This window comes from Microplitis mediator, chromosome 1 (assembly GCF_029852145.1).
Source record: "Microplitis mediator isolate UGA2020A chromosome 1, iyMicMedi2.1, whole genome shotgun sequence".
Lineage (NCBI taxonomy): Eukaryota > Metazoa > Arthropoda > Insecta > Hymenoptera > Braconidae > Microplitis > Microplitis mediator.
The window spans coordinates 6,569,792-6,592,017 of record NC_079969.1 but is presented as its reverse complement, the minus strand read 5'-3'; the positions used below and the strand labels follow the sequence as shown (position 1 = coordinate 6,592,017).

The 22,226-nt window shown below is 26.6% G+C and overlaps 2 protein-coding genes across 7 annotated transcripts in view; both read right to left on the bottom strand.

Annotated features, from left to right (window-relative positions):
• Nucleotides 1–1,424: 1,424 nt before the first annotated feature.
• On the bottom strand, nt 1,425–4,111 carry LOC130673527 (protein D2-like). Of its 3 annotated transcripts, none has more exons than XM_057478553.1 (3): nt 3,954–4,111; nt 3,559–3,816; nt 1,425–1,937 (listed from the first exon to the last, which is right to left on the bottom strand). In XM_057478553.1, exons 1-3 carry the CDS (start codon nt 3,976–3,978, stop codon nt 1,585–1,587), a joined length of 636 nt encoding a protein of 211 aa, XP_057334536.1. In that variant the 5' UTR covers nt 3,979–4,111; the 3' UTR covers nt 1,425–1,584. The 3 variants fall into 3 exon arrangements, with proteins under 3 accessions (XP_057334536.1, XP_057334546.1, XP_057334552.1); XM_057478563.1 differs by having other exon boundaries at nt 3,934–4,093; XM_057478569.1 differs by having other exon boundaries at nt 3,917–4,086.
• Nucleotides 4,112–8,590: 4,479 nt separating this feature from the next.
• Nucleotides 8,591–22,226, bottom strand: part of LOC130667930 (M-phase inducer phosphatase) — a 100,896-nt gene continuing 87,260 nt past the window's right edge. The window contains exons 1-3 of one of the 4 annotated variants that reach the window (XM_057469875.1): nt 13,370–13,667; nt 11,669–11,867; nt 8,592–10,522 (exon numbers count right to left, since the gene is read on the bottom strand). In XM_057469875.1, the coding sequence (XP_057325858.1) occupies nt 9,116–10,522; nt 11,669–11,867; nt 13,370–13,419 (1,656 nt within the window). In that variant the 5' untranslated portion in view covers nt 13,420–13,667 and the 3' untranslated portion in view covers nt 8,592–9,115. Of the gene's footprint in view, nt 10,523–11,668; nt 11,868–11,943; nt 12,099–12,227; nt 12,347–13,369; nt 13,668–22,226 lie in introns of those variants that run through there. The other 3 variants (XM_057469890.1, XM_057469882.1, XM_057469869.1) reach the window with 3 other exon arrangements.

The window sequence follows — 22,226 nt, the reverse complement described above, 5'->3', positions numbered from 1 at the left end:
AATTTTTTCCATGTTATTCTTATGGGAAATAGAAAAGTGCAATGCGGACAATGTTAATATTAATATTAAGAGCTCTAATTTTCACAAGCGTCTTTTTTTATCTAAACGAAACTTTTGAACCTGTTTGGAAAAAAAAAAAAAAATTTGTTTGTTTTTTGAATCACCCTAGTGTACCCATAGCCGCTCACTAAAAGTTGTGATGTACCATTACTCGACCAACACATGGCCCTATAGTCGCTCAAAGACAATATCAATTAAACTATGATAAGTTTATTGATTTGGACAAATGATTTATAAATTATACTACTTTATTCTTTCATAAAAATTTCATGAATTTTAAAAATGTATTTAATAAGATATAGTTACAACAGTTCTTAAAAAATTTGACGTAGCCTAAATTTAATCTAACGAATGAACGTTAAAGTAAAAAATGCCCGGCTGAGCGCGATTTGGAGAACAGTCATTTAATTTAAATTTATAATCTATTATAAAATAATTTGATACATTATATTTTAATATATTTAGATTCACAAATAATTATTTATCAATAATAATATTTTTAGTTGTAATTTTTTTTTATAAAAATTATAAAAAAACGCCTTAAACAGTTAAAGTGAGCGACTAATGGTTCTGAGCGGGTATAGGGGCTTTTACCTTACTAACTTTTTTTTAAAAATCCCTAATTAGTTTTTTATAATTGCGAGATTGTTAAAGTTTTGTTTTGAAATTTATTGTATTTAAAAACTAATTACTAATGAAATAAAATAAAATAAGACGTGATTTTAATTTTTCAAACATTTATCACTCGGAAATTTTAAGTTGTGAAAAAAATGTATATAAAGAAGCTAATTTATATTTTATATTTATGACTGATTTTATCACGTTGATAACTCAAGTAATTTGCTTCAAATTTCAAGGAAAATTTTTTATGACTACACAGAAAAAAAAAATAACTCTTTTTAAAAAGAAGTACTTTTTTTTTTAGCAGTAAATCAATAAAAATTATTGCATTATTAATTTCATATTTAACTCTAAAAAAAATTTTTTTAAACTTTTGAAAATCCAAGAAAAAAAAGTCTTTGACTTGATACCATTGAAAAAAAAACATTTATGAAAAACTAGAAAAAATATTCGAATTTAGTTTTTTTTTTTTTAGACGTAAAATGCATAAGAAAAAATTATAAAACTCCCTTTGAAAAAAGTCAAAATTTTACCGAAAAGTTCATTAATAATTTCGAGTAATTTTTTTTTTCTATTGTATTTTTAAAATTAAAAAAAAAAAGTCAGTTGTTTTACAATTCGAACTTTAGAATAGCGAACACTTTTTTCAAAAAAATTTTTTTTATACGTAAGAGCGTAATTTTTTAAATGAAATAAAAAAAAAATTTTTTGTTATTTTATCAGTAAAAAAAAAGTTAAAAAAATATTAGTTGATTTTTTTATTATGAATATAGAAGACTGTTCCCATTTGTTACATATATATTATTTGAATCATGTAATATGAATATATATGTATATATTAATGACAATTACATATTTTTTAACCAATAGCAATGTCTTTTACTGTTAATAAAAAAGGAAGACTTAATCGCCGAGTTGTTTGTATAAAATAGGAACATAGTCATCCCAGGAAGCCTGATAGAAGTTACCAGCAATTGGATCACCCAACTTGTACTTCTCAGCGAACTTTTTAATGGAAAATTTACCGCGACCGTCACCACTGCGGTTTGTCAGACGTTTCTCGTCGAAAGACAATTTTTCAGGCTGTTTGTAGAGAAGGAAGACGTAGCGATGGAGGCCGGTACCTTGGGGTGGTCCTGATCCGATGTAATCAGACAATACTTCACCCTTGGAAATTTCATTTCCGGGAATGTTACTGACTAACCAGTGATGCCATTCGCGGTAAGTCGGCTGTTCACGACTTGGTGCGTCTGGATCTAATTGTATATAAAAGATAACAGAGTAATTATTAGAATTATTGTTCGGTTTATTGGAAAATTTCCCATTCGGGAGTGACGTAGAAAAGCAAAACGTGTCAACAAAAAATTAATTTTTGATATTTTTGAACCAGAGATTCCTTAGTAGCTAAAAAATTTTTTTCGAATTCAGCGGGAAAAAATTTTTTTACATCATAAAATAAAAAATTGTCGACAAATAAATTATCTGGGATAAAACTTTTTGTAAAATCGAGTCAAGTAACGGGAGTTTAAATACTAGATTGCAGAGGGCCAGTCATTAACTATAATTAAAATTCAAGTAATTTTCTATGTTACTGCAACAAATAATAAATAAACTTTTCTTATTACAAGTTTATAATTTTTTTTTAATTAACTTTTTACGTTACAATATTTCTGCTGTAATTATTTTAGCAGTACAGTGTCAAGTTAATTGAGATTAATTGGATTTAATAGACAAGTATGATTAGTAATTTTGAAAAACCGAGTCAAGTCTTATGAAACTTTTTTGAAAATTAGATCGGCTATTTTATATTTCGTAATACAAAATTTTGGTTCATTTTTTATGGGTCTGCTTATTTTAGATCCTCAAACTATTATATTTTTTTGTCAAACATTTATTAATAAAAGCACATGGGTGCAATTTGTGCTCGAATAATTTCGAAAAATTTTATTAAAAATAGTTTCAAATCTTCAATTCCAATTTTCTAAAATTGACGTCTATGTTAATTGACATGTTATTGCTCATCTACGACCGCATCGTCAAGAGTATAATGATCATATGTATGTTGCCATATATATTTGAATAAAAAACGATTCATGATGATTCAAACCCGCATGAAAATATCATGTATAGTAAACATATATTAAAAAATATATGTTACAGATATAAATATATATGTGACAATACATGAAATCTTATATAGAACTATATATAGATTTTGGCCGATTTTATTATATTTCTATATATGTTTTCTCTTATATGAATTCATATATTTCCGTATAACTTCAATATATTATTTATATATTTGAAAACTTATAATTTTAATATATTCAAAAATAAATGGAAACAAATAAGAATACATATATAATTCATCATTATATGGCACGATATATGTACCATGTATTTAACTTTATAAATTTTTGTATATATTTCGATATATAGAACCATATAAGTTTCCCCATATATGTAAGAATAAATAAAATCTATTCTTTTCTGTCTTCCTCTCTCTGTTATAAGATTCAAACATTGTGTTCAGAATATATACATAAATATGTGTGCTAGCTTATAAATTTACATATATAATTATCAATATATGTAATACATATATGAGCTAACTTATAAGTTTACATATATGATTATAAATATATATAATACATGTATTAACTTATAAACTTACGTATATAATTAATTATATTAAAATTTACTATATTATATATAAGAAAATATATATCGTTTTTGGCCACTTATATGGTCCCATATTGATTATATATTTTTCCATATATATTTATCATATATTATAGTTTTAATCCGGGAAAGGATTAAAACATTTTTAATCGTCATTAATCGTATTTTCTATTCAGGGTTAAAAAATGAAATTACCAGTCATGCAAAGCGTATAGAAAGATCCAGAATCAGCATCCCAATGGACAGTTGGTGGATCTTTGACTTTAGTTGGTGTCAATTCAATGCCCAGCTCGACTTTAACGTTATTTGCGTAATTAACTTGCAAAACCGCAGCTGGAGGCTTATCAATAACATCTGGAACTACTTCGTGGATTTTAAATGCTTGAGTCGACATTGTTCTGAGTTTAAGAAACTGCGATCCAAATTTAATTAAATTCCTCGTTGTTATTACGCCTAAATTTACAAGAAAGCAAATTAATTATTTAATTTCCAAAAAAGATCAAATATTTTTAGTCTAAAAAAATATAAGATAAAAATATGAATATTTGTATACTTATAGATAAAAATTACGTTTTTTAGTACTTAATTACTTGCTGTTTTATAAATGACTGACATAGTAAGCAACCTTGGAAAGTCGAAACTAGAAACTTCGAGAACTCGCAATTTCTCAATTAAAATTTTATATTTCTTGATCAAGATCAACCGGCTTCATTAAAATGTATATATTATATCTATATATATATATTTGTAAATTAAAAAAAGACAGAAAAATTTGTTTTATTTTACCATTGCTACCAACAGTTTTTTCTGATAACGAAAAAAAAATTTTTGCTACGGTACTTTACGTTGGTACGATTTTAAATAAAACAAAAATGGCGGCTCGGTTGCTTTTGTGATTCGATTTAAAAATCAAAGATGGAGCCAATTGTGATATTGTGATTCATGATGTTCATAATGCAACTGGTCTGGTGTGTAGAAATTTACTTGATTTATTTAAATTAAGAGTGGGCAGAAAGGTACTAAAGTGATCTGACGTTTAATAAATTTTTGAATTTTTTTAAAAATGATAAATTTAAAATGAGTGGGAATGTAGCAGACATCAGACAGATTTTAAATTATAAATAAATGGAGTAAATAATTAATAAAATAAAATTTTTAAAAAATGCGCATTTAAAAAATTTTGAAATTAATAAGTGCATTTTTTGGAAATATATTTTTTTAAATTACTTACTCTATTTATTTATAATTTTAAATTTGTCTGATGTCTGCTACATTCACACTCGTAATTTAAAAAAAAAATATTTTAAAAAATAGCACTTACAGTTTTTTAAATTTTCTACCTGTGTATTTTTTTGGTTTTGTTTTTATTCAAATTGAATTTTTGAAAAAAAAATCCGAAAATTTATAATTGTCGGTTAACTTCAGGATCATGAATTTACGAGTGTGAATGTAGCAGACAGACAAATTTTAATGATCCTGAAGTTAGCAGACAATTCAAAATTTTTGAATTTTTTTTTCAACAATTCAATTTAAAAAAAAAAAAAACTAAAAATAGGCACATGTAGAAAATTTAAAAGAAATTTACAATTGTTATCAATTAGGAGTTAAACGGAATTTTTTGAATAAATTTTGGCCTAAAAAATTTGAAAATTCTAATTATAAAATTGACATGACAATTTTACTGAAATTTATTTTCCAAATAAACTTTTTTACAAAAAGTTTTATCCTAGATAATTTATTTGTACCAACAAATTTTTTTATTTTATGATTAAAAATTTTTTTTTACCCTAAACTACACAAAAAAAATTTTTAACTCTAAGGAATCATTTGGTTCAAAAATTAAAAAATAAATTTTTTGCGGGGTCACGTTATTGTTTATCTGCGTCCATTTTCCCTATGATTAGTTGAATTTTCTTTTTCACAACAAAACTTTTCCACATTAAATTTGATCATAAAAAATAAAAAATAGAGCCGAGGTATTGGAATTCAAAAAATGAAAACTCAGAGAAAATTCCATTGATAAAAAATAATAAAATTTTGTACAGAAAAATTTGAATGGAATAAAAATCAAAAATTTGATTGTCAATAAAAAAATTTATTAATCAATTAATCATCCAATTTAATATCAAATATATTCCAGAAATTTCTTTATAAAATTTCCACTCAAAGATGATTAATTTTTTTTTATTTTTATTGTCTTTATTTAGATAACATAAATATATAACATAAACATATATATTATTGTAATTATAATACTATTGAAATGTTCTCAACAGACAATGGAAAATACTCAACATATATGAGAATGAATACTTATATTTTAATAGTATCATGTCTTGTTTTGATGTCTATGTTTGTTGTAATGTATATTTACAATGCAAAAGTATCGACTAGTAACGAAATAAAAATAGAAGACGTTAGAGTCATTAGCAGAACCGTAAGTGGTTTGATGATTGCGTCAGTGGGTGTAGTTGGAATTCAAACAATTATATTAATATGGCAACAATTTTTACAAACGATTGTTAATTCAGATGATAGTACAGAAGATGAAAATAAAAAACCGCGAACAAAGCGAAGTTTAAAAAGTTCGCCGAAGCGTAATAATAAAAAGAAGATTAAGAAAAATAATAATGATAATGATAAAAAAGTTATTGAAACAAACAATTCAGGGAATGAAGGAAAATCAGATAAAATTTTAGATACTATTGATAATGTAAATTCGATCGGTGCAATGGTGGAAATAAATCCTGTGGCAACAACGGAAGAAAATAATAATATTGAAAAATTTATTGCTTTGTAATTTATAAAAAAATTACTTTGATGAAATTTTATGAAGTATTGAATAATTGAAATTTTTTTTTTTTTAAGTAATTAGATGAGGGTAAAAAAAATTTTTAGTAAAGACAAAAGCAAATTACTAAGTTATTAACAAGTTAAAATTACACTATCGAAAAAATTCATGGGAATTTATATAGAAAAGTGATAATTTATGTAAGAATCCATAGGAATTAATATATAATATAGGAGTGTATGGATTTATATGAATCCATGTAGAAAACCATGAGTGGCTGGATTTCCATATGGAAAATTTACATAAGAAATTATGGGAATCGGAATTTCCAAATAAAAATTTGAATATACAGATTTATTTGTGGGAAATTCATATGGAAATCTGGGTTTGTATATGAGTAATTTTTATAGAATCCGGGGGTTGTCCTCAAAACAATTAATTTTAAATATTATTAATTTTGAAGCCGATAGTTATTTTAAAAGTACAGAAATTTAATTAAAAAATTACATGAGTGTGATTAGTTTTTTGGAAATATCTCTTTAAATATCAAATTTATCGAAAAATTGTTGGATACCTTTTTTGTAGCTCTTTAAATTTTCTACACAAATGTATCTTATAATTTTTCCAAAAACTGAATAGCTGTAGAGATATTTTGAGTTTAAAATTCTAGTAGCTAGATATAGAAATTCGGAGTTGAAAATTCTATGAATGTTTGGTTTTTGGTCAATATCTTTACAAATATTGAGTAATCACAAATTTTGTGAGAAACCTTTTTTGAAGCTCTTAAAATTCTCTACAAAAATGGTATCTTGTACTTTTTTGAAAAATTTAATAGTTATTGAAATATTTTTAGTTTAAAATTCGAAAAATTAGATACGGAAATTCGGAGTTCAAAATACTATGGGTGTTTGATTTTTGGCCGATATCTTTACAAATATTGGGTAATCGAAAAATTTATAGGATACCTTTTTTGTAGTTCATAAAATTCTCTACAAAAAAGGTATCTTGTACTTTTTTGAAAAACTTGATAGTTATAGAAATATTTTGAGTTTAAAATTCAAAGAATTAGATATAGAAATTCGGAGTTCAAAATTCCACCATACCAAGACATTAATAATAAAAATAAAATAGAGAAGGTAACAAATAAATATATAGATAAACAATCATATATATGACAATAAATTTTATTATTTTCTTCAAAAATTCTTCCATCTATTTTACAATCAATGACAAATAATGACAATAACATAAGTATTTATTTTAAAAATCAAAAATTTATTTATAATAATTTGCACATTTTTTATCAACTCTTACCATCATTAAATTCCAACCCTCTCACTTCCGCTCAAATTTATTTAATTTATAATTTATATTTGTTCCCAATAAAATTGTCATCAATTAATCTTCTGTTTCAAATTTTTAAACAGTTAAACTTTCCAACAAAAATCCTCTATAATAATTAAGAATAATTATTTTTTCTTCTTACCATCCCGACATTTTATTTACTCCACTTCTTATCTCTTAATTTGTTTATATTAAATTATTAATTATCATTTATTAATTTATTTGTCTATACAACTTCAGGATGCCCGTCCCTCCATGAACAAAAAAAATAAAATACTATTCAATCCGTCTTTTTGTTTAATAAAAAAAAAAGAAGGCCAGTCTCTCAATAATTAATTATTAACTCAAATAAAAATAAACGATAGTTTTCGCTTATTTTAAAAATTGATAAAAAAAAAATAATAATAAACAATAATAATAATAATAATAAAAATAATAATAATAATTAATTAATTAATTAATTATTAAAAGACTAGGCTATTGCATTTTTCAACTCCCAATTAATAATAAAACAAGTCTCGTAAAAAAATTTTTATAAAAAATAATAATTATTATTTTTTACAAGAAATTTTTCAAATAAGCGCAGTTCTGATTAAAAATTTCCTTCAAATCCAATTGAAAATTTTTTTATTTAAATATCTGATTAAAATCACTTGGAATTTTTTTTTTCTTTTTTTTTTTTCATTATTTTTTAACTGAATTTAATAATTGGATTCTACTGGAAAATAATCAGACTAAATCTAGTACTTTCTGATAAAAATTTTTTCCATTGAAAATTTTTTCATTGGATTTTATTTGCAATTTCCGATAAAAATTAATTGGAAAATTTCGATGGGAAAATAATAAAATTTTTTTTTTAACTGAAATTAATAATCGGATGCAATCGGAAAATAGTCTGATTTTTATAACAAATTTAATTGGAAAATAGATTTTTTCTGATTGAAAAATTTTTCATTGGATTTTATTTGCAATTTCCCATAAAAATAAATTGGAAAATTTTAATCAGAAAATCATATATTTTTTTTTAATTATTTTCTAACTGAAATTCATCAGATTCTATTGGAAAATAATCGGAAAAAATCTAATTTAATCTGATAAAAGTTTTTTTTATCGACTTCCAAATTTAATTGGAAAATACTAGAATTTTTCCAATTAAATGCGAGAGAAAAATTTTTCATTGGATTTTATTTCAAGTTTCCGATAAAAATCAATTGGGAAATTTCACTGAAAGTATTCCAATTTTTTTTTTCACCGAAATTAATAATCGGATTCTATCGGAAAATATTCGAATTCAGATTTAATTAGAAAATAATAAATTTTTCCCATAAAATCCGATCGAAAAATTTCCACCCAAAATGAATCCATTTTTTTTTTTTCAAATTTCCCACTCAAATTTTTAATTGAAATTCCATTGGCTTCAGTCGGAAATCAATAGAAAAAAATTTATATTCCGTCGAAAAATTGTAATCCCATAAAATCGGAGTTTTTAATCAGAAAATGTAATTATTATTCTACTCTACTAATTAATTATGATAATTAAATTAAATAAAAATTATTTACAACAAAACTAATTACAGAATTTCGAAATTTGCACTCGAAATTTAGAAAAGAAGTTTATTACAACCCAAGTCTTTTAATGTTCGCTCTAGAAGTGAGTCCACTTCGTAATTTGTCACTCTGCCAGCTTTTGCTTTTGCTCCTAAATCTTCTCAAATCTTCCTCATGATCTGGATGAGTCATCGGACGATAACCCTGCGGTACACAGAGATCCATTTGCGTCCGATAAAATTGCTGGTATCCACCATGAAGTAGATAAATTTCCGGATAATGTAGAGCCGGGTAATGTTCTTTGTTCAATTTCCTATCGATGTTTCTCAGATAACGTGACAAATTTGGGCCACGTTCCCAAGAAAATTCACAATGGAATACAATAATCCGTCTCTTGTTGGTATCCGGTTCTATTTCCGGTACTTCTGTTATCGGTGACATCAAATATTCTTCAATAAGATCTTTAGTGAACAGATTCAATGCACCTTCAATGTGTCCAGCCTCATATTCATACGGGTAACGACAGTCAACGATTTTGTATGACGATACGGTGTCGCTGAATTCCCCTCTTATCAATTGCGAAAGAGTCTCAGCAGTGATCGACTTAAGATCTTCGTGATGACCTTCAGCCAATGGTAGAATACAAGTTTTTGAAAAGTCACCGGTTAAATCGGAGTCTGTTGTGCTGCGATGGATCGCGGACTTGATGTGCGCGTGAGCTTCTGGTTCTGAATACGATCTTTGTAAAGCCGACTTGCGATCAAAATTAACTTGGTTGTGTTCCGGAAGATCTTGAAGACTCGATGAAGTTTTTTTAGTTCTCTTGACTAGAATGGGACTTGAATCTGTTGGCGGTTCTGGTCTTTTGAATGATCGGGATTTAGCTTGAGATGTCAGTGGCGAGTCGGTTTCACTGAACATTGATGAGACTCGCGGTTTGCTGTCATCGTACTTTAGTTTTGAAGCTGAGGAATTCGCGGTGGGCGAGCGGAATAGACATGACCGTACTTTGGATAGAGGAGGAGTCGCTTCGACATCGGGGCTTGAGGTTTGGAGTGACAGGGACCGGCGGACACCTAGAGGACGGGTGCGGGCTTCGGGTGTTGTCGCGTCGCATTCCATTGGTTTTTCCGATGAATAAATCGCACCGGATATTAAACTTGTGAGGTCGGGGATGGCATTGTTTTCCATGAAACTGTCGACGTCGACTAATTCGTTGAACCCGTCGTCCATTGATTCGGAAGGGTCAGTTGAAAGTTTCTTCAGCAAATTTGTCGACGGGATACGGCGCTGAGGTGACGATCTTAGAGGTGACTGGTTTGGGCTCCGAGAGTCTGTTGACATGCGACGAGGCGCAACACCCGATGGCTCCGCGAAACGGAAATTTTCCGAGTCTGTTGGCGCTCCATAGCCGCTGTCTTGGCTGTTGGGGTCGCAGTCTTCCAATGGGCACCGGGATTTCTGGAGTTTTAGTTTCTGTAAAATTAATAATTCGGGGTTAGATTTTTTTTTGTTGATCGGTGGAAAAATTAAAATTTTTAGGAAGTGAGGAATAGAGTTTTTTATTTGGAAAATTACTCGACTGTTATTTTCTTGGTATTGATTTTTCAAAGGGGGTTTGGAATATTTCAGAAAGCGATTGATTGATGATTAAATGGATTTTTTAGGGTTAAAAATTTACGATAAATTAAAAGCAAATTACTTGAAGTTATTGACGAGTCATAAATTTTAAATCTAAATTTCCCGCGAAAAAATTTAATTTGAAATTAATTTTTTTTTTGTATTAGTTTTTAATTAGGATGAATTTCAGAGCCTTTAATAAACTCGCAATTACTAAGGACTAATTAAGATTAAAAAAAAAAATTAGTACTGTATTTTAAAAATTTTTTTAATTTAAATCAAACTCAATATCGTAATTAATCACATAGATCATATGTTTTTAAATAGTCTTGTATTTTCATTGAAATTATGCTTCAATTTTTTGAAATTTGAACGAATCGATACTCGATAAAATTCAATATTTTCTATTGGAAACTAAAAATTTACTAAGAAAAAAAAAAGTGTGATTGGTTTTTTAAAAATATCTTCGTAAATATTGAGTTATTTAAAAAAATGAAAGAGACATTTTTTGTAGCTTATTAAATTCTCTACAAAAAAGGTATCGTGTATTTTTTTCTTAAATTCGATAGTTATTGAAATATTTTAATTATAAAGTCCGAAAAAATAAATACAGAAAAAATTGCACGAGTGTGATTCGTTTTTTGAAAATATCTCCATAAATATCAAATTTTTCGAAAAATTGTAAGATACCTTTTTTGTAGCTCTTTAAATTTCCTACAAAAAAGGTATCTTATAATTTTTCCAAAAACTCAATATTTATAGATACTAACTAGTCAATTAAATTCTCCAAGTTACATATTTAAATTTAAATATTCGCGGTCAAATCGTCTATGCGCAGTAGATCTGCGCGTAAAAAATATGATTTAAACATCAGAAAATGACTGAATTAATTCAATTTTTTGTTTGTTATAGTAAGGAATTATGAAATTAATGTAGATTTTGAAAAAATAAATTGTAAAAGGGTTAAAAGTAAAAAAAAAAAAAATTGACAAACGCTCTTACCATCAGAGGGCTCGTCATTATGCTGAGTGGACTAAAGAGTGCGCTGGTATTCTCTTTGTTGGTATTAGACAAATAAGACAACTCAGGACTGGAGATACGTCTTGTTTTTGACGCCATACCACTTGAACGACGAGACTTCAATCTTGATTTCATTGCACCATCTGGTGTCCCTTTTATTTTAAAGACACTTTTGAAGAGCCTAGAAAATGACAATACACTGTCAGTCATTTTTGAATTCACTTATATATTATTACTTATATAAATATCAATTTTACAAATTATCATTTTCTTTCCGACTCCATTTTGGAGTCAGTTAACCTCAACTATTTAACTTTACACTTTTTAATTGTTTTAACAAAATTAACACATAGATTTTATTATTTTTTGATTATTTTATGATTTTTGAATATGAATAAATCAATTTTTACCACTTTCAGTGATAGTTTATGTTATAAATCAAAAAGTTTATAATTTTTTTGAAAGCGCGGGATTTTTCAGACACGTTTTTTTTTCAAAGTTTATACTTTTTTGTTTATATATATTAGTATTTATAAAGTACCTGATATATTTTTTTTAGTTTAATGACTGGGTTAGAGAAATTTTGAGTTAAATTTTTTTAAATTGTTAAAAGTAAAATTTTATGAGTGTACTCGCCAAGACTTGGCGGGTAACTGAATTTTTGGTTCGATAAAAAAACGTTAGTACGATTTTTTACCGCTAGAGGGACCAAGAACTTGTCATTTTTTTGGAGTAAATGAAAAATTGTCAATTAATTTTAAGATTCAATTTTAATTTTTGAAGAAAATTGCTTTAAAATTTTTTTATTAATTGATTTTTTGAATTATAAAAATTTGAAAATTTAATTTTTTCATTACTGGTGGATTTTTTTTTGTGGAAATTTTTTAAAAAGTCAAATTCACTCCGTAATTTTTTATCAGTCAAAATTATTTAAATTAATTATGAATTTTTTCTAAACGATCATCAAAAAATTTAAACTATTTTATTTAAGAAAATTTTTTTGTTTTTCGTTATAAAAAAAAGAAATTTTTGACAATTAAAAAATTTAGATCCAAAATATGGACATAAATTTTTATTTTCCAATTTAAAAATTTAGTGCAGTTTTCAAACGTAAGATGGAATTACTATTGACAATTCACGAAAAAATATTAAATTAGAAATCTTTCTTATCAAAAATCATATTTTGGTTTTATAAAACAAAAATTTACATATTTAACCTTTTTTCGAAAACTTGAAAACTTTTAAACAACTTTTTTTCCTTATCAAAAAATTTTTAACTTTTTCTAATAAAATATTCTTGTAAAAAAAATCAAAGAAAATATTTTCAAATAATGACTGACTCAAAATTCTATAAATCCAAAAATTCTCTATTTTTTTTTTTCACTGGCACAATTTTGTAACTTAAATTAAATTTACAATTAACAATTTTCCCCTCAAAAATTTTTATATGACAAAATTTCTAATAGATTTCTTAATTTTCTAATTCAAAATTTCTAATAAATTTTCAAAATTTCGAAGCCCATTTCTCCAAAATTTTCAATTCTCAAAATCTACAAACAATTTTTTCTTACAAAAAAAATTAGCATTAAAAACTTCAAAAAAATTTTCTCAATTTTCATTTAAAAAAAACATATATACATTTACAACTAAATTTTTTTTTTTTTTTTTTTTTTGATTGCATACCTTGTACAATGACACACATCACAAGAATCCGTAACAGTTTCCCACAACATATCAAAAAAACCACGTGCTCCACAATTAATAAAAAAAAATTTATATATTTTTTTTTATTCAACAAATAAAGTATATAATTAGTCCACAATAAGTTTTTAATTGTAAATAATATACTTTTAAACGGTTATCCGACAGTGAAACACTAGATAAACAATTTAATAAGTGACCTATACTAACAATTATTAAACTGTTTCCGTCAAGAGACTACCGGTAACACAAAAAAACTGGATGTCAACACTACGGCGACTGTGATCGTAATGTGATGAACCTACGACTGACCCAGCATTTATAGACTCGGCAGTGAGTGGTGGGACTTGCGCAGGACCAATGGCGGGCATGGCTGCGTCCCGCGTAAACGCAAAGGATCTGCGCGAAGTTTATACGTATGTTATTTTAAAGCGGCTCTTGGTGGGTTACGGTCACGGTAGGGGGTCAGCAATTTTTGGTAGAAGGGGCAGACTGGGAATGGGACTGACTGGGGGATGCCGAGGGTCGGCGCACCCTTTAAATATTTTTTAATCTATAAATCTTGTACTTTCATCGGTATTTAATCAGGATCTTTATTCATTTTTATTTATTTATTAATTTTTTTCATTACTCTTTTAATTGAACTATTAATGGATCATTTCATGGGGGATTTTTGCCCAGAGATAAGGAAAATTGGGGATAATTTGATTGGAAAGATTTTTAGCAAGTGGATATTTTTGGTCTTATTTTTTGTATAGGGCTAAAATTAAGGGAATTTTATTTTTTTTAATGAATTTCTGAAGTAGTTTTTTTGTTTTTGGGGCTGAGTTTTTGAGATCATATGGAAATTTTCAAATTCTAGGGAATATGAGGGAAAGTTTTAGAAAAATGTGATGATTTTTTTGAGGATAAAGAATTTTGGGACGTTTGAGATGAAATATTATGAAAAGGTATTGAATATATGAAAAAAATTTATGACAGGTTTTTTGAGGAGTATTCAATGAGAAAAAAAATAAGGGGTTAGACGGGTCGAAAAAGTAATTAGGGACCGAGATATGAATTTTTATAAATTATTCTTATGTGTTGGGATGAAGAATTCAAAATTTTGGGAGCTTTGAGATGGAATTTTATGAAAAGTTTTGAATATATGAAAAAATTGAATAAAAGGTTTTTTGAAAAGTATTCAATGAGAAAAAAAATAAGGGGTTAGATGGGTCGATAAATTATTTAGGGACTGAGATATGAATTTTTATAAATTATTTCTATGACGGTTGGGATAAAGAATTCAAAATTTTCAGAGCTTTGAGATGGAATTTTATGAAAAGTATTGAAAATATGAAAAAATTGAAGGATATGTTTTTTGTAGAGTATTTAATAAGAAAAAAAATGAGTGGTTAGAAAAGTCGATTGAGTAATTAGGAACAGAGTTATGAATTTTTGAAAATAATTTTCGTTAATGGTGAATGCTAAATTAGACTTTTTGGGATTTTTGAGCTAAAATATTTTAATAAATAATAAATATATGAAAAAATTAGCAGATACATTTTTTTTAGTATATTTATCGAGGAAAAAAATGACTGCTTGAACATGTCTATAAAATAATTAGGAACCGAGACATGAATTTTATTTATATGACTGTAAAAAAATGGATTATTGTGATGGTTAATTTTAACTAAAAATATATATATATATATATATATATATATATATATATATATTTTTTTTTTTTTATATAGATTAGTGTATTTTACAGCTGGAATTAATTTTTCAATAAAAACTAATAATCCCGTGTAAAAAAATTATTGTTCATAATGAATTTAAATATAAATTTCATCTCGAAACTTAGACCGTGACACAAATGTGACTTTCATCATGAATTCGTATCATCAACTTTAATCACGACAAGATTATAACAGTCAAATTTAAATCCAAGTGATCTGAAGTTCATTCACTAAATTAGTTTTACAATCGAAACTGATTTACATAAATCAAGTACTTTATAGGAGAAATTTATTGGCGATTGCTGAATCGATAAATTTGACAAAAGGTTTAATTCATTAAAAAATCAGTCAAGTTTCTATCGAAGTCATCCCAAGTCTAATTCGAAGACGTAATAAATTAATTTTATAATTGATACTGATGTATTAGACGGAAAGTTGGAGTAAATTCCCAATGAAAGTCATATTTGTGTCACGTTCTGAGTTTCATCATGAAATTCAGACCTAAATTAATAAACGAAAATTTTTTTTACACGGGGAAATAACGAAGATTCAACAATTATTTGAATTAACATATTCTGTGATTTAAAATTTTCATATTCTGTAATTTAAAATTTTCTCAATTTGGGTTTTTTTCAAATGTTGTCTCGACATCCATTTGGTCTGAGACTATGATGATGATGGCGACGATACTGACGCCAGTATGCAATTAGTCATTATTTTCAGTCTTCAAAAACATCTTCCGTCTTTTACCCTCATTTTGAGTAAATTATCTAAGTCTCAGTATAATGGTATTAACAGATTTAACTGATAATTTCAATAGTCTCATACATATGTATATATATATATATATATATATTTTTTTTTTTTTTTCTTAGAAAAGTTGGTATTACACTGAGAAAAAAAAATACTTTTATCAAGAACATTTACTTGATACAAGAACATATATTCTTGATAATTTTCAAGAATGTATAATTTTGTCTCAAGAATTCGTAGAATTGAAGGGAATAATTTTTATTTAATTCAAGTAAAGCTATTCTTTTGTTTACTCATAATATAATATCAAATTCATATAATAACAAAAATAAATTTGATGCTCTTTTCTCAAGAAATTGATAATTAATAATAATAAAATAAATATTTTGAACGGATTTCTTGAACGAAGAAATTCATGTTTGGAAAATAGTATTTTTTTTTCTCAGTGTAGACTGTCGCCACTTTGGCAAAGTAGGTACAGACAGACTGCCGCCACTTTGGCTGAGTAGGTATACAGACAATGCAAGTAAAATTTTAAAATTCATAAATTTTAATACCTCATATATATGAATATATACAGTACCGACCAAAAATTTTGAAGCATCTGCAATTTTTGTAAAAAAAAAGAGTCATGAAGTCAAATTTTATGTTTTACAATTAAATATATGATCATTTTTAATTACTTCGCTGTATTTTAACTCATTGTGGTGGTCGATTCTTGGACATATAAAGAAGAATCACTAGGTTTATATAAAAGAATTTAGTTAGATATGCTTCCAAACTTTTGGTCTGTAGTGTATGTAATAAATTTCCTTAGAAAATTTAGTTTGTCTGCCGCCACTCAGACGCAGTAGATAGACAATGCAGGTAAAATTTTGAACATTCATAAATTTTACCGTCCTCATATATATCTATTTATAATTGCTTTCAAGACAACGAATTTTGATAGAATTTGATAATTTTTTTCAAACATATTTACTACAAAAGAGATTTTATTTTCTTCAGTCAAAAAATAACTTGATTGCAAATTTACAAAACATTAATAGGGGGGAGGGGGCGGGGTGGGCCCCTTAAGGAAAATAATTAGAAAATCATTCATTTTTTTTACGCGTTTACTTGTTTTTAGACCCTAGATACTTATTTTCACTTCATTATGCTGCGTTTCATTATGTAAAAATTTCAAATTTGATATTTTTTATTCTTTACACTGTGATATTTGCAAATTACTATAAAACAAATGTATTTTAATAATATAAAAGTCATTTTAATAGTCTGCTGCGATATAACTTTAAAACGTAATTTTATTATCTTTAACTTTCCTAATAATTATATTTAATGAACAATTTTCGTGGTCTATTTTAGCCCTCATTAGGGGAGACCGGGGCAAGACGGCCCACCTAAGCCGGTTATTATTATTTGTGGCTTTGAACCATCAAGTCGATTTACTCTTGTCCAACTTGAACTCAATTCACCAAAATTTTGGTGAAGCTCCTGAAAAAAAATTTTTTTTTTTTGGGGCAAGACGGCCCCCTCCGAAAAAAAATGAAAAAAAAAATTTTTTTTTTTTAATTGTAAAAAAATTTCCCGCGTAACAAATGTTTATATTTTTCTCTTTAACAACTGTATTTACTTTAATATTACTCGAAATAACCTTTTTTGATACAATACGAGTCATTTTTTCACTTCTGTAGAAAATTGATTATTGGTTTTTTTAACTTTTTCAAATGCTCTATTTTAATCCAAATCCATATAATTAACCAAAAAATGATATTTCTATTAAATTAATCATGACTAGGTTATAATACTATGAAATACATTTTCTTTTAGAATTTTTGAGTGGTTCATTTTGCCCCAAGTTTCACGTATTGGGCTAAAAATGAGTAAATAATCTAAATTTGTGATAATCAAAAGAAAACAAGAAAAAAACATTTTTGGTTAATTTTTGAGGTGGGCCGTCTTGCCCCGGTCTTCCCTATATAAGAAATTTCGATTAACTTATTTATCGGAATATTAGACGAAAGTTGAACGTTCTTGACGTTTTAAACGTAAATTGAACGTTTTTAACGTTTTGAAAGTAAATTGAACGATTTTTTTGTGTTTTGGTTCGTAAAAAATTGATAATTTCATGAGTTATGATTTTGGTTTAATGATAACATTAATTAATGTATTTCAATATTTATAATCACAATTTTCAAAACCTTGATATCATAATATATGAAAAGATAGAAATATATAGTGTTAAAGATAGAAGTATGAAACTGAAAAAAATTTTTTTTCAAAGTACGACATTTTTATTCAAGAGCCAGAAAGGCAGACGACAAAATTTTAGGGAATTGCCGTGATTATAATCCAGAAGTACAAAATCGATGAAAAAAATTATTTGGTATAGGTTTTAGTTACGTTTTCGATATATGATACTCCAACGTACGTTTTGAATAAGTTGAAAGTTGTCAAATTGAGTTTTTAATGTCCAAAACGTTCAATTTACGTTCAAAACGTTCAATTTACGTTTGAAACGTTGAAAACGTTTAATTTACGTTTAAAACGTTAAGAACGTTCAATTTACATCTAATATTTCGACTCGGGTAAAGTAACACATTAGGCTCCCTGCCTTTATAAATCCGGAATAATTTCTCATGCAAAAATTTCTCAGCAATAATTACTCAAACAAAAATTGATCCAACACAAAAATTTCTTTTTTCACCATATTTGTGGTGAGAAATTATGCCTTGAGAAATTATTGCTGAGAAATTTTGTCGCAAGAAATTATTGCATGAAAAAAAAGAGACGGTCGCCACACTTTTAGTGTTGAATAGTAGATCGATTAAAAATTTTAAAGTAACACAGAGAATTGATGTTGATTTGACACGAAATAATCAACAGAAAAAATTTAACACGGACTGTTTTTAATACAGATACAAAATTTTTTTTACTGTGTATGATATCAAAAGTCTATTTTTTTTTTTTTTTCGTTATATACAGCCACAAATATTTTTAATGCAATAAATAAAATATTAATTTGTTAATAAGCGAAAATTAAATAATTAAAGTGTTCAGACTCAGTCTGCAAGAAGCAGGTACCAAAAAGAAACGATTAGGGCTTCTTTATATTATCCTTCTTCTTATACTTATATTGTATTAGTCTCATACATATAAATTTATATGTGTGTATGTACAATATGAATAGACATATATACATCTTATAAGAGGGGAACTGCCTTATAGCATACAGCTCTTTCATTTATATCTAAGCAGGAAATTCTCCAAGGAAGTACCTTGCTCGCCACACAATACTTCACCTGATCAATAAGGGCGTTCTTTTGTATTTTCCAAAGATTTTTCACGTGTCAGGTATTTTGGGCCTCACTATATCTTTATCTGTATACATATATATTTATATACATTCATAATGCATAATAAATTAAATGACGTTAAATAATTATTTAACTTGACTTGGCAACGTATGAAATATTTTTGGAATTACGGAAATGATTTTGAATAATTGTTTTTAAATTGAATTCTTAAGAAGAAAATAAATATTTTTCAATTTAAATAATTTGTGTAAATGACATTTCTATATATATTTATATATATGTACGGATTGGTGTGAAATATTCTTGTACTTAGCAATAGTAAGATAATTTTGTATACATATTATAATTGAGTACATAATGAGTTTTAGGTCTGAAATAAGTGATAGTAATAATAATATATATAATGACAGTAATTAACAAAAACTCATTTACTGTAAGTAGACTTGCAATTAAGAAAAATTTCCAGGATGGAAGTATTTTAATCTTGTAAAATTTGAAAGAATATCTCTACATATAGGGGAGGGTGGGGCAGAGCGGCCCCCCTAAGCCAATTATTATTTTTTGTGGCTTTCAACCATAAGATCACTTTACTTTTGTCCTATTTCGAACAAATGTATGGACATTTTGCCAAAATTCTGAAAAATTTTTTTTTTTTTGTGGGGCAGAGCGGCCCCCCTTCAAAAAGTGATAAAAAAAATTTTTTTTTTCGTATTTTTTTTTTTTTAAATTGTTTTCATCATTAAGAATGTATTTCTTTCTCTTGACAACTATTTTTGGTTTTATATTACTCGAAAAAAATTTTTTAAAGCGTAAAAAATCGTTCACTCTCGATTACCTTAATTACTAATTGTTATTTAATAAAAAAAAAAATCAATTCTATAATTTTACTTTATTTCAAAAATTTATCAACTAAAAAAAAAAATTTAATTTTTATAAATTTTTAGTGACCAAATTTGCCTCTTACATAGAGAAACGGCCGAAAAATATGAAAAAATAATTTTTTCGGAAGTTTCGGCTGGTCCATTTTGCCCCAGGTGTTATGCGTAGGGCTAGAAATGTGGAATTATAATAATTTTTTTTTAATTTGACGATAAAAATATGACAAAATCACTTTTTCAAAATTTTGGGCTTGTCCATTTTGCCCCAAATGTCATGCGTAGGGGTAAAAATGCGCAAACATATCGGATTTATAGTAATTAGTCGAAAAAAAAAAAATTTTTTTTTTGGTCAAAATTTCAGGGGGGCCGCTCTGCCCCACCCTCCCCTATATAGAAATATTAACTCTAAGACTTCTGGAACTTTGCTACAAGCTATTTAGTAAAAATTTTATGTCAAATGGCAGTTAGATTTTATTTAAAAAAGACTTAGGTAAAGATACCATTTTTTATGTACCTGAAGATCGGAACGTTTTTTTCGGAACGAAAATAAAAAAACAAAATGAAAAATAAAAATTCCACTTGATCTGAATTTCTGAAATGTTTCAAATAGGCGCTAGTATGTTAGTTGAAAATTTTAGCCACCCCCAATCACCCTCACACAGTAAAATTTCATAAATTTTTTCATTTCCGTTGCGCGAAAAACGTTCCGATTTTCAGGTAGATCATTTTTGGGCACTTTAGAGCTAGTTTTGGACACTTTAAAAATTTTAATAAAATAATTTGTAAAGGACGCAATGCCATACTTTATTTTAAAAATGAGTACAGAGATACTTTTATTACATTATTGCAATGGAAATTTTATTTTATACTTTTTCATTAATTAAAATTAAGTTTTAAGGTCCAAAAATGGAGCAGTGACCACAAAATGGTACTTTCATCCTATATTATTATTATTATTATTATGAGCAACCTGCAGTCACTATGTGACTGCCCAAATATCACTAATAAATTTATGAAATACGCAGAAAAAAAGAATTTCTTGCCGCAACAAAATTTTAATTTGCACCGAGAAATTTTATGCATCATGAATTAAATACAAAAATTGTTTTGGAGCGAGAAAATATTTTTTTGGTCAAGAAATAATTTCCTTGCACCGAGTAATTTTTTCTAGTTCTAAAGAAATTTTTGTTTTCAATTCACAATGCAAAAAATTTATTGGGGTAAGTAAAAATTTTCTTTAGGCGAGTAAAGATTTTTTGTGTCAATGAATTCTTTTTTTTTCTATGCACACTTTTTTGGCTTTGAGAAGCTTCCTAAAACCAAAAGGGAGTATAAAAATCTGTCATTTTGGAATAAGTAACGCGATATAAATAATATAGCTATATATTCAGTGACATTCAGTCATATTTAGTGACAGAATAATTAAAGTATTAATTTATTTAATGAAAATAAATACGATCGTCTTTTTTCCCGCGTAATTTAAATGTAATTCGAATGATGTAGATAAATCTATTTATCTCAATACTTGGCAATTAAAAAGAGTTTAAAGTATGAAAAGACACAAATTCAAGTCAAGACCTATCTTATGATACCAATTTCAATAACATTAACTAATTCTATCATATGGATATGGCGGGAACTAAATTTTCCTTATTCTCTTAATAATATCTATAGATTATTATTATTATTTTTATGATATAACTTATCTTTGAATACCTAATTTATAAGAATTTCGTTTTTTTTTTTTTGAAAATGACTATTTTATGTTAGTCTACCTTATGCATACAAATATGCAAAATAAGAAACTATTTTAAAATTCACAGACCGAGTGAATGACCGATGGAATTAGTCAAATGACTAACCGGTTATTTATTACATATTCAAAAATAAAAACAAAATATTCATTAAATTTATTCTTAACATAGGCCCGGTTATATAAAAATAACAGTAAATAAAACAATGAGTTCCAAAAATCATTGAGATTCGCGGGGGCGTAGCAAATTGAAATTTTCACGTTTTTGACTCCAAAGACCTACAGGCTGAAATTTCCAAATAGACATCATCTGCGCCATGAGAAAATCAACGATGATTTTTTTATATAAAACTGAATCTAGGAGGGGTAATTAAAATAGACTACAACTTTTTATTGCAAATTACAACTTTTTTTCTATAG